The following is a 17,175-nucleotide window of genomic DNA, read 5'->3' on the forward strand; positions in this document are numbered from 1 at the left end:
AAGATGGAACTGATGAATCTCTTTACATGATAGAACTGATAGAACTCAGATGGAACGGATGGAACTTAGATGTAACTGATGGAACTAACTGTCTGACTGACTGCACCAACTTTTAAAAACTCCAAATGTTCAATTTTCCAAAATGTACAGCCAATCTCTGGCGTGGGAACCAATTTCTCCACCTATCATCAGGTTCTTCCAGTCCTGCAACAACTGCCACACAGCCTCAGTATCGCAACTGAGCATGTGCAACAAAAATGTCACCTTCCCCCACCTGTCACCTGGCTTCAGAGTAGGGAGAGAAAATGTGCCCGAACCACCATTTTGCCCACTCACTATTCAACCCCCCCCCCCTTGCTCAAATGCCACTAAGTCTGGCCTTGGTCACATGGCCTCTTTGATCTGAGGGTACGGGCCTCAATTAGCACGGAAGGGCTAACAAATGATTCACATCTCTAGTTCCTTGCGTTTGAACTGACTCTTTGAAGCTGCGAATATTGGTGCTTATTTACCCCTTCCTGCTAACACAACAGATCACACCTCTGGGACAATGTCTCTTTCATCTATTAGCCATAAGCCCCTGCTGGGTTTTTGCAGGACTAAAGTTTACACATATTATTCTTGGGGAATAGTTAAAATCCATGTTCTTTTCCCCGACACAAAACCATTGTTATCATAATGCATTCATTTAACACATGATATGATTTCCCCCCCTGAACCCCTATCCTGAATTTAGAGTACCTGGGCATTATTTGGGCTTCCTCCCTTATACTAGGAAACCTTGTGCCTCATTTGACTTATGCCTGGATTATGCTGAAGCAGGACGTCCTAGTGGTGAGTTGCAAGAACGTTTTCAGGAAGCGGTCTGCCCAGAGCCCTGGGCTTCTATTTATTCGAGAATCTCTCTTGATTCCCAGATACATTTCTGGGGTAACTCATAACTTGAGAACCCCGATACATACATATATAGAAGTACATGCACATCGCTAGTAGGTCTGGAGGGGGGTACTTATCTGCTGGTGTGCTGTGTCTAGGGAGGTCCAGACATCCCAAAGGTACTTGAGCAAGGAAATTGAAGCAGGCACATGGTCTTTCTAAAGGTGCAGTTTATTGTGCCACCAAAGGTCCAACGTTTCGGCAATAGATTGCCTTTATCAAGGAGAGGGCTACAGAATATACAGTACTAAACATACTACTATTTATACACAAATGGGTACTCACCCCTCCACGATCACTGCTGCCATGCTCCTGGATGTTGACGCCCCCAACGTGACGTCAGAGCACCAGCGCGACATGGCGTGATGACATCATGCATCACCAGGGGAGGATCTCGGGCTCCCATGAAGAGACAGCCTCCCTGATGCCTGTGACAGGCAAAGATGGCGGTCCTGCAGCATGCTGGATATTCAGGGAGCAACCCCTTCACTGGCAGCCGAGGCTCCCCCGGTGACGTCAGCGTGCCCTCACGACGTGACGCGATGACGTCAGACGTCCGGGGGGGTGGGGGACGGGCCGCAGGCATCAGACCTGCCCTGGAGTGGAAAATGACGGCCCGATGCCCAAGGAGACCTGCATGATCGTGCAGGCGTGAGAGCCCTTACATAAATAAACAAGTGTAGTGAGACTTTAATGTATTATAGAAATCAAAAACAAAAGTATATAAATTAACTGTAAAATCACAGTGTCACCTAATAAAGTGTCTAAAAGTGGTATAGAATTGTATTTATGCTAGCAGCATTGCGTATAGAATGAAAACTTGAAAGGATACATAATACAAATAGATAATGCATATACAGCAATCTTTAAAGGAGCATAGTGTTCCATAATGGGTCGCAGGGGTCCATGGCGAGACGCACAGAGCTCTACAGAGTCCTTCAGCTACCTCCTGTCAAGAAAGCATTTGACATTTTGTTGTTCATTAAGACCCCTGCCATTACTTGTCTGCAGTGTGTGGATCCAATAAGCCTCACGCCTCAGTAAAAAGGTTTCTCTGTCAGGGTATCCCTGTCTTGGTGCTATGTGTTCAATCCCCATCACTCTAAGGGATGACACATTGTGTCTGTGTTCAACACAGTGCTGTACTAGTACAGTAGGGTCTGTACCCTTACGTATCACACTTTTGTTTTCAATAAATCTCACTTTTAACATGCGTGTAGTCTTGCCTACATAGACAAAACCACATGGGCACCTAATGATGTACACCACAAATGTAGATCTACATGTACGGACCCTACTGTACTGGTACAGCACTGTGTTAAACACAGACACAATGTGGCATCCCTTAGAGTGATGGGGATTGAACACATAGCACCAAGACAGGGACACCCTGACAGAGAAACCTTTTTACTGAGGCGTGAGGCTTATTGGATCCACACACTGCAGACAAGTAATGGCAGGGGTCTTAATGAACAACAAAATTTCAAATGCTTTCTTGACAGGAGGTAGCTGAAGGACTCTGTAGAGCTCTGTGCGTCTCGCCATGGACCCCTGCGACCCATTATGGAACACTTTGCTCCTTTAAGGATTGCTGTATATGCATTATCTAATTGTATTATGTATCCTTTCAAGTTTTCATTCTATACGCAATGCTGCTAGCATAAATACAGTTCTATACCACTTTTAGACACTTTATTAGGTGACACTGTGATTTTACAGTTAATTTATACACTTTTGTTTTTGTTTTCTATAATACATTAAAGTCTCACTACACTTGTTCATTTATGTAAGGGCTCTCACCCCTGCACGATCATGCAGGTCTCCTTGGGCATCGGGCTGTCTTTTTCCACTCCAGGGCAGGTCTGATGCCTGGGGCCCGCCCCCCTCCCCCCCGGACGTCTGACGTCATCGCGTCACGTCGTGAGGGCACGCTGATGTCACCGGGGGAGCCTCGGCTGCCAGTGAAGGGGCTGCTCCTTGAATATCCAGCATGCTGCAGGACCGCCATCTTTGCCTGTCACAGGCATCAGGGAGGCTGTCTCTTCGTGGGAGCCCGAGATCCTCCCCTGGTGACGCATGACGTCATCACGCCACGTCGCGCTGGCGCTCTGACATCACGTTGGGGGCGTCAACATCCAGGAGCATGGCAGCAGTGATCGTGGAGGGGTGAGTACCCATTTGTGTATACATAGTGGTATGATTAGTATATTCTGTAGCCCTCTCCTTGATAAAGGCAATCTATTGCCGAAACGTTGGACATTTGGTGGCAGTTACAGTAATGCATACACAATGCCCGGCCCCAAGAGCTGACACTCTAGGACCCTAAAACTTGGGTCAGGGGTAACCAAGTGGGCTTGACCTTTATTATAAGCCTGGTTAACCCCTTCCCCGCCACAAGCATGCAATACCGTTTAGAAGGCTTGCATTCACTTTAGAACTTCTTTCGAAATGTGGATCAATCCTCTCAAAAGCTGCCATCCCCTTTTCTATACAGTTGATAGCTTATTCCAATTCCTTGGTTTCCATTCCTCTAGGGACAGCAGGACTATCATCAGGATGGGACTCCTCTTCACGAAAACATCCTTCTTTGCTCATCAATCAGAAAACGATCTGTGTCTGTTAGGGTCTCGTCATGGGAGACAAGCAATTCTGCCACATCCCCAGGTTTGACTTCCAATTCTAATTCCCTTGCCATTTCCACAACATTTGTAGGGACTTCCTGCACTGGATTCTTAAAGCCTTCAAAATCGTCCATAGGAGTGAGAATTAGCTTCCTCCAAACACCTTTCAATGTTCTTTAACTTCTTCCCATGCATCCCTAATAGTTTTTAAACCATCCAAAATTGTGACGCCTTTCCAAAATGCTTTTAATTTATTTTGTCTATGCCCAGCTACTGTATCACTAGCTAAGGCATTTATAGCGTTAGCAAAAGTTCTTCTTAGGTAATAGGATTTAAACGCTGCAATTAAACCTTGGTCCATAGGCTGCAGCAATTAAGTTGAATTTGCAGGTAGAAAAATAACATGTATCTCCCTGTACAAACCAATTAGAGCTCTAGGATGGCCAGGGGATTGTCTGTAAGAAGTAAAATATTAAAAGGAATGTTCTTTTCCTTGCAGTAATCCTCAGTGGGAGGCTGGCCTTTGCATAGTTCTTTAATGCCCTAAGATTTTCTGCGTGAAAAATCATCATAGGTTTTAACTTGCAATCACCAGCTGCATTAGCCCCTAACAAGAGAGTTATCCTGTCTTTTGCAGCAAAAATAGTAACAATATATAGCACTACATTTAATATAGAAAGAAAGTTCTCAATGGCTTGAATTTTTTTCTCTCACTTTGATCAATTTTGTGGGTTTTTTTGGTCACACTTTTGCAGCCAGGATATTGATACATAACCCCCATAATGCTATTTTATTTGTACATAAATGATGAATGAGAATAGTGAAAAGCTAATTTCTGTTTAACTTATAGCTATGCTTCATTTGAATGTAGACCTTTATGCAATTACTGTACAGATATACATGTATGTGTACACATATGTACAGAAATTCATATTCAGCATTTATACAACACAAGAAAAACATTATTATTAATGATTATTTTTACCTATGGGTAACAACAATAATGTTAGTGGGCATAATATCTGAATAGCATGGGAAATGTTCAGTCCAGTCACTTGGTGTTATTTAGCATGTTTTTAAATATATTTCAATAAATTGCTTGTAAAAATGGGCTAACGTTTGAGCAAGAAAAATATTGGCAGTTACACATTTGTTGTAGTGAATAGGATGATAAATGTAGTAAGCACAGTCAAACAATAATGGGGGATATGTATAACAAATGGTGCAATTTGCTCCAAACACAAAATATTTAAAATATTTGCAGTTGCGTTAATTTGTGAGTAGCAATATATGTATTAGTCTTTCAAATCTTACTTGCTACATTTGACATGAAATACATGGAATGACAGGAAATACACATTGAGACCTATATCTATTAATCATTACCTGAGATCACAGCACATATACACCCCTGCATATCCATGATGTCTGAGTAGAAACTCTGGGCATATACTGCATGTTTAGACATGCAATTGCAAGCGTTTATGACAGGTCTAACATATTACAATAGCCCTATTTCCCATCTACTCTTCCACTCCACTACGGGGATTTTATATTATTTTATTATAATTTTCACTGTATATAGTTATTATCACGTTGTCACCACATTCTTGGATGTAATAACATTTTATTATTTTATTTTAACTACTGATCCTGATGTGTAACTGAAAGCCTTTGCAGATAAACTATCTGCCGGACCATTGTCATCCTGTTTATCTTTGTAATTATATTGCTATATTTAACGCAGCTCTCTTCTAAGCAGAGGTTTGTCCCCTCAACCCGGGAAATGTATTAGCTGCAAAGAGAGAAAAACTGCACCAGTTATAAGCACAACGTTTGATACATCTCACTATACTATTGTGCAGACTCTCTTCTCTCGTCACTTCTATAACCATGCGAAAAAACGCTCATGGTACAAGTGAAGCAAATGATGGCAAAGAACGGAGGAAACCATCTTGATACATTTACACAGTTGTGCAGGGTAAAAATTGTCTAAAGTTGTGCCAGTTTTGGAGCAATGTTCCAGTTTGCAACACTTGATGCATATCCCCTCAGTATTTACACACCAGTGTATTTAGTTCAAACCGCACTAGCCACTGTTGACTAGATAAACTATTCAATCTTACATTTGCTGCCCATGATCTATTCATGGTAGAAATTGGTTTTACAGTGTCACAACTTGTGTATACAGGCATACCCCGCATTAACGTACGCAATGGGACCGGAGCATGTATGTAAAGCGAAAATGTACTTAAAGTGAAGCACTACCTTTTCCCCACTTATCGATGCATGTGCTGTACTGCAATCGTCATATACGTGCACAACTGATGTAAATAACGCATTTGTAATGGGCTCTATAGTCTCCCTGCTTGCGCACAGCTTCAGTAGAGGTAGGGAGTCGGTATTGCTGTTCAGGACGTGCTGACAGGCGCATGCGTGAGCTGCCATTTGCCTATTGAGCGAGATGTCCTTACTCGCGAGTGTACTTAAAGTGAGTGTCCTTAAACCGGGGTATGCCTGTACACACTTTGGTGAAAATCTGGTGGAATTATAAGGAGGGGAAACAGATTTGCACTAGATAAAAGTTAATACATAGACCCCACTTTATTTATTATGCAATGTGAATGTTATGCACACAAATTAGTACGATGGTAATACCTGGAAATTCCGACTAGTAAATGTCACAAGTGTGTCAGATAATACCAATCTGTGTGCTTCAGTCTTTGATTATATCTCATTTCGAATATGAAGCTGATATAGTCAATGCTGTAATACTATGTTCCTAACATATTCAGAGTAGATGCAAAAACAGTAAAACAAATTATAATACAGACTTAACAAATGTAATATCTGCTATGTAGTAAGCACCCTGATATGTAAGTGTGGAAAAAAATAAATGTGTGTTGAAATCTATGCATGTCTCTGCCTGGTACAAATGTAATACGACGTATGCAGGAATGTCGAATGTTATAGCTATCCTTCTTTAACACGCGTTAAGTACTTAATTTAAGTTGTACAGTATGCTGCGTAATAATTATAATGTTTAATATTAATGTTAAGCGAACAAAAGACAAAGAAGCCCAATACTACATCCAATGTGCCAAAAATACACAGTGAAATACTTATATATTCTCTTCGAAAAGGGTCATTTAGTTAAACCCTTTGGTCAAAGCATGATAAGCCTGCAAGCCACATCAAGGCATGACCAGTTAGCAGGTCCTAACACTACCTGATAAAATTCTCAAAGCATTTTTAAAGCCTTCTACTAGGAGTGGAGCTACTCTCTGGGGAAGATGTACACATTTGAAGTAGAAGTCATTGTTTCTGACGTTGGCCCTTATTCTGTAAGCTGAGAACGCAGATGACGTGCAATCACATAAAAAGTTCCATTGAAATCAATAGGACTTTTCATGTGATAGCACGTCATCTGCGCTATCACACCTTACAGAATAAGGGCCCTTGAGTTGCCATGGTGCACATTCTGTCCATGTTATATATACAGTACAGTATGTTTGCTTGTTTAACAAGATATTTTAAAAAAAAAAGACACTGGTGTGCTTTTATATGAAACACCACAATGTTCTTATAACCCAGTTGCTAAAAGATATTTCATTCCCATGCAAGAAGTGACTTCTACTCAAATTCATCATCTATTTTATGTCATTTACAAAATGATTGAAATTATTCTGAAACAAGTTGCCGTTTTTAAAAAAAAAATATATATATACAGTATATACAACAGTGACAGGTGCTATTCTCTAGGGTTGAGCATTCCACCGACCACAGTAGTCATCTCGGCGGCATTCTGTTTTGTAATCAAGCTTCTGCGCTTACATTTGCACAATATAAAGGAAAAAGACACTGCATTCTGTTATCTACTCGTTAAGACATTCGTACAGTTTCTTTGAAATAAGCTCTGTATCTTTGGAAAGCAAAGCTGGTGCCACACCAAATTCCCACGATTCCAACCTGCTGTCAAAATATGAAGTCCACAAAGAATTCATATTCTTTCTCTTCCAGATCAGGTTTCAGCCAAGGGCCCCTGTACGGCAAGTTAGTTTTTCCGCACTATTTTTGCGGCTTGTTTCGTGCAGGAGGGCTCTTGAATGCATTGTAGAACGTTACAGGACTGTTCAGAAACAAAAGTTTTACAGTCAGTCGTTAAAGGAGCATCCCAAGATTTCCAAGCTCAGTATTAGGTAGAAAAGGCTTTTGTAAAGACTCTTCCTTTCTTTGGAGATTGGGTGGGAAATCCCTTCTCTCGTTGTGACTTGCATGTTATGCAGTATTGGCGATCATCCTCAGTCAAAAGGCATATCTCATGCCAATCCCATTTATAATCCTCAGGGTAAAACACCTGAAAGCCTGCAGTGTTAAACTTCATCAGTCGGAACACCTTTATCTTGACTTCCAGTGCATAGCCAACCAAAAACATTTCAACCTAACAAAGAAAGAGAAAACAATCAATAGAAGCTGCAATTTCCCTAGATTGTAAAAAAGTATCATAGAAAAACAAATTATGCTGAAAATGATGACAAAATGAAAGGGTTTCCTGCAAATGATAACTGTGCTAGCCAACAAGGTATATGAAGCGATATAAAGGAAACATTATACATCCAGTTACGTTGAAAAATGTAAATGTCAACATTTTTCCTCTTTTGTGCCTAGGGACAGAAGTGTAGTGTCAGTTTGGCACTAAAGGGGTTACAGTACTTACATACATAAATATTGCTAAAATACACTTAAATTAGCAAATTGCTGTTGGGTCAGGATATAATGCAGAACGGGACAAATAGAATATATTATATTAATATTTTATAAGACGGGTGTTGGACAATAAATTCCAGAGCATTTTACAAGTCCAATACAATGCACTGTTTATAGTTAAATAAAACCTAAGTTCTTCAGAAATGATGGAATAAACAAACGAATAAATAAGTTATATACTGGAATGGTACTCTCGCATCAGTTTAGTACTAGTAGTAGGGTGGTGGTTGTGGTGCTGTTTGGGGCAAAATTGATCACAACACTAGAGAAAAGGACCGCAATTTGATAGCACTCTCGCACCTAATGGATTGATTAGTGTAATTTTAAAATAAGCTGAGATTTATTCTGAACGTAAATTAAAATATAGGGCTTTTTTTTTTTTTTCAAATGCTGTCCCCTTCCCCTCTCCCCTAATCCTAATTCCCTTCCTAATGTGCAATCATTAGATTATTTGCAACACTGTATCATTGAATTTTGTAATTTACGTTCAGAATAAATCTCATTTTATTTTTAAAATTACACTAATCAATCCATTATGTGCGAGGGTGCTATCAAATTGGGGTTCTTTTCTCTAGTGTTGTAATAAATAAACTACTGTAGTTTACAACACAGTCAACAGTTTACTGTCAGGCATCTTAAACCAGCACTCTCGCCTACTCAGCATTTTTTTTTTGTTACATGGGAACCAGAGGGCCACCTGGAGCTAAACTGACATGGTTATCGGTGTTTAAAGCTCCTGATGGGGGACTCAAAATGTCAGACAAATCATGTGGGTTCCGCGTGCCAATAGGAAGCTACAAAATCATCTATTGTGACTTCCTGTTGGTCAGCCATGTAAATACCCAGCCTTAAAATCTGTAACTACACCGTAAATATACCGGGTACCAAGGGGATGGGGTCAGAGCTGAAAATAATGTGTTTCAGCTCTGTGATTGCTGCTTTAAGAGAATATGAGTAACATTTGGCCAATGCTCAACCTTAGTTGGGTTACTGATGGGGGCCCATGCAGCAGAGCAACCAGATAAATAGTACACAGATGTATCTATCTTCATTGTTCCCTGAGATACTTCAACATATGCAGGTATGCCTCAGAATATTACTTCCCATAGCATTCTATAGTGATGTCGCAGAATACTGCAGTATGCCTGGACATACAGTGCAGAGAAAAAGTTTGTGAACCCCAATAATAATTACGTAAATGCCATTATTTTTCCATGATAACCTTTTCGAATTAAAACCAGTCTTTTCTTAAATATCCCGTAGGGTTTATATTAACCAATTTGATGTCTTTCTAAACAAAATGATGGATGAATTAGACAAACAATGAGTAAATAAGAGTCAGGGTATGTGCAAAAGTAAGCGAAACCCTGGTTTCCCCCAACTTAATTAAAGGGGATAATTAGAATCATGTATTTAAATAATTAGGTAGGGCCCCACCCTATATAAAGATCAGACCTTGCGAGTTTGGCCTTCACCATACAGGTGTGTGGAAAATGTCATGCCATGATCAAAAGATATCTCTGAGGACCTCAGAAAAGCAGTTATTGATACTCATCATTCTAGAAAGCGTAACAAAACAATATCTGAGGATTTGGAGCTCCACCAACCCACTGTCAGAAAGATAGTCTACAACTGGAGTAAGTTCAAAACCATTGTCACTCTATCCAGCAGTGGTTGTCCTACCAAAATCTCTCCAAGAACAAACCCAGAAAATCATCCAGAAAGTCACAAAGAACCCCAGAGTAACATCCAAGGATCTGAAGGGCACTCTTGCCTTGACTAATGAGTGTTCATGACTCAACTATCAGAAAAAGACTGAACAATAATGGTGTTTGTGACGGGAAAGGGTAACTAGGCTATACAATAAAGGTTAAGCCCTCTGGTTGCCCTTGGGCCCCATGGGCCCCTGGCAGCTACCTAGCACTATAAGCCAGGGGCCAGGTATTTTTGCATGAAAAGTTAAAGTGACCCCGGCTTTTCCACTTTCCATGTTCCCTTTACCCCAGACTCATGAAACTTTGGTTTTAGGTGGGATATTTGGGTAAGATTGCAATTATTTTGTTTGCAGGAGTTCGGGGACCGGAGCTACCGGTAGTACCTTAATTCTACCCGGCGAGCAGGCATCATTTGCCAGTATGTGAGTGGAATTACATCGGGGCTGTCCCCCAGACTCCTGGTTTTCGAGCCCCTATATCTCAGTCCTATATACCTTACAGTCACAAGTCTCCCAAAGGTCCCCCATGTATTAAAATATATTTTGTGTACTTTATACATTTATTATAAGGCTCTATGCAGTCAGCCAGGGCATCTGCTTAAGGTGCTAGTGTAACGCTTGCACTGCCCACGAGCAAGACAGGACCCCGGTACGGAGGTGGGGAAGTAGTAAACCACGCATCCACAGCAGCGGAAGCGTGCCTGGCAGGCGGATTGCCAAACGTAGCCGAGTCTGGGTTGGCGAGAGTAGGTTAGTGGATACTTGCCAAGGTCTTGGAATGGAGCGTTCAGAATAGTCAAGTCCGTTAGCCGTGGTCTGGGGTTGGAGAGGTCAGAATCATGGAGGTCTGTATAGCCACGGTCTGGGTTGGAGATATCCACAGAGTTGAGGGTAAGCCGGGGTCAGTATCCAGAGGGGTTCCAAAGTCAAACCGGGTCGGTACACAAAGAGTTAAACTGCAAAAGAACACAGGACAAGGAGCAAGGAACAACAGATGCAGGAGCTCAAGGCCACAACAAGCTATGCTCAGCAACGTAGGAAAGGAACTGCAGGGTATATGTAGCACACAGGAACCAGTAGCAAGGGAGGCGGAGGGGAAGCGCGGCCTCCACAGAGGCAAGGATTGGCTGCAGGAGACAGGTGGGCCAAATGAATACTTGCCACGCAGCAGGAGAGCGGTGCACGTCGTCATGTGTGCGTGCCGTGCGCAAGAGAAGTGCGGTGCGTCCGAGGGGGCAGAGTTAAGCTCCGTGGCACACTTGAAGAGTTGTGTGTGCGCTCTGTAAGCAGAGCGGGGGTACACGCACGCGCTGGTGCCAGAGCGGAGGTCTGAGATAAGACAGGTAAGGAGGGAACACGTCGCAAAGGATGTGTTCCCCGATTCCTTACAGCTAGCAAGTCTGCATAGAGTCTGTTGTTCAAAGAGGAGACAGGATGTTGAGAGGTGTCGAGGTGCTAAGTGGATGGGGCAGGGTGGAGTACTGAGTCCGGAGAACAGACACTCTGGTCTGCCAGACTTAGTGGAGCCAGTCCAGTAGGTGGCAATGAGTTGACCATGGGAAGCGGCAGAATGTTGTCGCGTTTCCCAATGGTCGATTCATATGTCCCACCTACGAGGCATCCCATACTGGCTTGACATGTCCCCTCCTCTGTCAGCCAAGAGACGAGCCCCTGTTTCAATTGCCTTGGGGGATAGGGTTCCCACGCTCTGATTGGTCGCTCCTCCTACCTCCATGCTAAGGATAGCTTAGCGGAGTGTATGTAAGGAGACGGCCAAGGCAGAGAACCAGACCATCCAGTGACTTGTGTCGATGAAACTAAGGCGGGCTTTTCAAAGTTGCTCTGTTGCGAATGACAGATCAACCGGATTAGTTTTGAAGCTAGGGAAGTCTGCCTCGCAGAGAGTAAGTCCCGTTTTTTCCGCCCAAGTTCTGAGAATCCAACGGAGAGGTCGTGGCTAGGAATTTAAGCTGAAAAGAGGACCATGAAAGTGTGGCAATTTGAGTTTGCCAACTCCCACAGTAAAATAAACTTTTTCCTGACGGCGTGTGCTGGTTTCCGCTTTCTGAATGAGTCAACATAGTGAACCAGCAGCAGGTGATAGTGCTGAGGTGAGAGAAGCAGCAGCAGGTGATAGTGCTGAGGGGAGTGAAGCAGCAGCAGGTGATAGTGCTGAGGTGAGTGAAGCAGCAGCAGGTGGTAGTGCTGAGGGGAGTGAAGCAGACAAACTGTGTGTGTTATTTTAAATGTTCGATTGAGCAAAATAATTTCTCAATTTTTACATGGTGTGGCGATTTTTACTTCTCATTTGCCACACCTGTGGCTACATTGAAAAATAGGTTGCCCACCTCTGCCATAGTGGCTAGCCGCCAGAGTAATGTAGGGGTTAAACCAAAGTACCTGGTTTGTTGGGGGTAGAGGGGGTGGGTGAATGGGGTAGCTGCCACAGGTTGGGTGGTTAGGCCACCCGGGAAGGTTGCTCGAGGGAATAACCCCTTCATTACCTAAGTGATTGCCATCACTTAGGTAATGAAGGGGTTAACCCCTTCCGCTACCCACCCTAGAGGCCTAATCACCAACCCCGGGGCAACTACCCCCTTCACCCACCTCCTCTACCCTCACCAACCAGGGGGTCTCTGGAGCTGAACCACTTTAATTTGAGCCTCTGGGACCCTTTGCTTTCCGAGATACACCCAAATCGCTGATGTAGCCCCAAAATCTGTTTTGCGGCGTAAAACTCGCCAACGGATTTGGGCGGTTTCAATCCATGCGGATTAATCAAAAACCATCACTGGATACAATCCGTGGACGGATTTGTAGAATCCAATCCTCCGGATTCAGCAATCCATTGACGGATTCATAACAATCCAACAACGGATTGCTGAATCAGTTGATTGGATTCTACAAATCCATCCACGTGTTGCAGAATGCATGGAGTGTATTGGTAATAATAATACAAAATCCGTAAAACACAAATCTCCCTTTATCAGATAGATCTGCTGAAATCCACGGACCAAAAGAACCGGTCGATCTGCTGCGGATCCAAATCGGCCTCAAAATGTTGCCCATCTCTTGGTGCCGGTATCTCTTTCAAATTTAATTCTCCCTCATCACGTGACTGGGACATTTAAACAAGCAGGAGATAGCAGCACCCCATACCGGGACCTGTATCTCGGGAAGCAGGTGGTCCCCCGACCTGAAATAAATGCTGTTCAGCTCCGTAGACCCCCTGCTTCAATTCTATGTAATTAAAATAAATATAAATGCCGCACAATCGCCTGTTAGAGATGTGCAGAAAAAAAGGACTGATTCTGTCTACTCTCACTGTGCATCTTACAGACTGATACAGCCCGATAGGATTAACACAGCGGGAGTCTCATTCAGAAGCAGGGACCCCCGTTGTGTTACTCCTGATGGGAAATTCCCCCTTGACTTGCACTTGACTGTGATCACTCCACGTTTGTTTGACGGTTCACCAGCACATGTGTGGGGCAGGGTAGAGATACAACTGGCTACATCTGTATGTGATTCAGGAGACATGACAAGAAACCGTTTCTTAGCAGCCTTGCAATGTCTTTTTAAATAAAATCTCTCAATTTAAAGAAATGTCTTGTGCTCGCTGTATTTATAATAATGTAGAAGTATCTCAGGAAAAAACATTTGAACACAGACAGAGAACAAATCCTGCCGGCATGTTATGTACTAAAATTACATTGGTCAAGTTCAGTTGCTCATTATTTCCCAAACGACAGAATATAAATACAGCAAACCAGGCGAATTTAAGGTTTCATGTTTTCCGTTTCCATTTCATTAACTCAAATTAGTGTTTATTATTCTGCGTTTATAAACTGTACATGGCTTAAATATATTTTTGACTGTATTCTTATTTTTGTATTCTTATAACAATAAAACAGTGCAAACAAAACCAACACTAGGTGATTAATAAACTGTTCAGTGCTCCACTACTACATGCTGCTTCTAAGGACTCTAGAACTGTAAAGGCAAAATGTGTAAAAAAAAAAAAAATAGCGCAAATGAGGGAAGTGCAATGTGAATTAGGCCAAATACGATTGGCAATAAATACACTAGTGAAATAAGTGCTCAAAATTGAGTAAGCACTTACAACAATCCTTCCAACGGTGGTTCCAAAGTGAGGTGGGCATGGATGCTGGAAATATCCGGGGGTGACCATCCGAGGACACCGTACTGCTAGGTCTGAGTACCAATCTGGGACTCCTACGTTGCTGACGCAGACGTAAGAACACGAGCACGAAGGAACAGAGCATATATGCTAAGCGATTGAAGACTAGCAGGGTACCCAGACTGTCCGGAGTGGGTAGAGTGTACCAGTATTACACTCACTATGCATATGCACTTGGGAAAGTGGGAGTTTTTTCCCTTTCTACCTTATACAACTAGCATTTTATAGTAAACGATGTTATGCTACAGTATGTATGTTTTTGTGTTTCTTTGTGAGGAATGATGCACCATAAAGATACAGTATTTCCAGCATTCATGACCACCTCACTTTGGAACCAGCCATGAAAGAATTGTTGTACCCGTAAGTGCTTACTGAATTGTGGGCATTTAGTTCACTAGTGTATGTATTACCAATGTAATTTGGCCTTATTCACATTTATTCATTGCGCTTCACTCATTTGTGCTAGTTAGTTTTTTTCCACATTCTACTTTTGTATTCTACATCCTGTTTATATTATTGTTTGTAACTTAAAGAGGCAAATCTACTCTAATTTGTCATTTTATCTTGTCCTGTGAGGCTCTGGGATTGTTTGTTGTTTCCCAAAATTTACCTTGTCTATTCCTACTGTGTCGCCTACAGAATTCAGGTGGTTCATCATGAAGCTCAGAGGGTCGGATGATGTGTCCCGGGAAAACAGGACGTTAAAGAAGTTGGGAATTTCTTGTCCAATCTTCATGTTCTCATAAGCTTCAATGACCAAATATAGCATGATAAATTTTACAGCCTCGTAAAGTTTCATCTCGCTGGCTTCGTCAGAGAACATGATTGTACACATCTTCTCTCTTTCAGCCTGGTCTTTGGCACTGCATATTTCCATCCACTAGAACAGGGGGAAAAGAGAAAGTTGAATAACCCCTTTTCTTGCTAGACTATTAAACGTTGAGTTCCTGTGTGCAAAAAATAACAATAATACATTGTTGCCCGTATATATTTGTAATAGTTAAAGTATTGTACTTTAAATGAAGAGCACTTCTGCTATACTGGAGAAAAAATACATAAGTACAGTTTGTGGATATCTTGTGAGACACATTGAAGATGATGACATCTCGGATGTATTCATTCTTTTTGTTATCACATTATAGGTTAACTGGTTTCTTTACAGCATTTTCATAACTGTATGGAAACAGTAAAGTAAACAACAGAATTTGCAGATGTTATTGCCCCAGTTATCTTGAGGTAAGGCACAAAATAACGCTTTAAATAACACTACCCCTTAACCATTGTTTTCAATAGCACTACTGTTTAGAAATGTGCCAATGTTAACGCAATGCATCATGTTAACGGGTGTAATAACATCTGCTACATCTGTATGTATGCTAATGTATAATAATCCAATCAGGAAAGCCATTTTGAAGTAGCTAAAATAATTTCTGATGCAGAATGTATACAGTATTTTGCAAGTGTCACTACTGTTTCTTGCTTCCTGTGCAGAAAAAAACATCACCCAATTCAAAACGACTCTGAATCACAACTTTTACTTAAGCTATTTTAGCATTTCTAGGATCTATATGTATTTTTAACTATCTCTTTAATTTAAGGCTGCAATAATATCCGCAATGAGTGAGCAAAACGCTGCATGCCAGAGTGACATTTCCCTCATTCCTTGGCTCGATGGCATTACGTTGCTGGTGGCCATTTCCATTTGGAGAGTGCCAGGAAATTAGACGGTATAATTTCCTCATATGGGGGACCTGTGGTTAAGATGGCTGCAATGTGGGGAACTGCTACTTTCAAAGTAATAATGATGATGATGATCTATATAGCCCTGGCTAGTCCAGACTATCTTTCTGCCTTCATGTCATATAAGTTCTGATAGCTACAGACAGTGACAGGCTATCCTGTGGGTTTACTCGTCCTCATGCTGCCTCTCTGAGTGACCGGGGTGGAGGTGAAAGGGAGTCTGTGTGCAGCCAATCATGGTGCAGACCCTGTGTTGTCGTCCCCCCCTCTAAGCTTAGGGAGAAAGTGTTCAAATTATAGGAGTTGAGCTCAGCCCCTCCTGGGAGGGGAGAGAGTCAGTTCAAGTTCCTCCCGGCTGAGAGTGAGACGTGCTGTCAGCCCCTCCTGCGGCTGAGTGAGCTCAAGATCTGTGCAGAGCACAGGGCCATAATATTACCTGCTGGCCAGCACCATCCAGGGGTCTGGGACCCATTCTCCACTATGATGCAAATGCTGTGATACCACCTGCAGTGGCTGCACCAATAAACCCCCTTTTTATATACTTCTGCCTAAGTAGCAGTCTATTGGGCAGAGGTATGGGAGAAAAGACTGTCATGGCGGGGACAGTGACTGGAGGCACTGACACCGATGAGAAGAACCTGAGGATCACCAAAAGCCTGTCCTGTTCCCCATAACATCGCGAAAGCTCATCTCTCCAGGACCATCACAGGTAACCAGCACGACACGGAACTGTAGCCTAGGCAAGATCTCCCAGAGTGGGGGTGGGGAGGGGGGGTGGAAAGAGTGCTACACTTATAACCACCCCCTTGGTCTCTGGCTGGTGGGGCCTAAACTGGATTGCAGAACAATGTACTGCAGATGGAGTTTATGGACAATCAGTAAAACTATAAGACAAGCATAATAATGAATATTGCATTTTGTGAATTTTGTGTTAGGTGGACAAAAACTGTCATGGAACAGAAATACCCATGTATGCCTTCTCTGTTTCAGTCCCCCTTCCCTTGGCAGTTCCCCCTGCTAGCTGCACTTGAATGTCACTTTCCTTGCAGTTCACTCCCAGTGCAGATGGAATGGATACATTATGTAGCCCTTTTTCCTTCCAGTCTGTCATACCCCTGGTTGCTCTGGCAACATCTCCAGTCCTCCCAGCTATGGGCTTTCCCATTTTTCCCCCCTGTCTTTTGCTGACAGTTAGT

The 17,175-nt window shown here is 42.5% G+C and overlaps 1 protein-coding gene across 2 annotated transcripts in view; it reads right to left on the reverse strand.

The window, feature by feature from the left end:
- Positions 1-6,142: 6,142 nt before the first annotated feature.
- OTULINL (OTU deubiquitinase with linear linkage specificity like) overlaps positions 6,143-17,175 on the reverse strand; it is an 81,827-nt gene continuing 70,794 nt past the window's right edge. Inside the window, exons 7-9 of one of the 2 annotated variants that reach the window (XR_012799152.1) lie at positions 14,850-15,119; positions 10,805-10,994; positions 7,883-7,998 (exon numbers count right to left, since the gene is read on the reverse strand). Coding sequence is in view for 1 of the 2 variants with exons in the window: in XM_075585936.1 (XP_075442051.1) it covers positions 7,753-7,998; positions 14,850-15,119 (516 nt within the window). In the remaining variant the exon portion in view is untranslated. Of the gene's footprint in view, positions 7,999-10,804; positions 10,995-14,849; positions 15,120-17,175 lie in introns of both variants that reach the window. The other variant, XM_075585936.1, reaches the window with a different exon arrangement.

Source organism: Ascaphus truei, chromosome 2 (assembly GCF_040206685.1).
Source record: "Ascaphus truei isolate aAscTru1 chromosome 2, aAscTru1.hap1, whole genome shotgun sequence".
Lineage (NCBI taxonomy): Eukaryota > Metazoa > Chordata > Amphibia > Anura > Ascaphidae > Ascaphus > Ascaphus truei.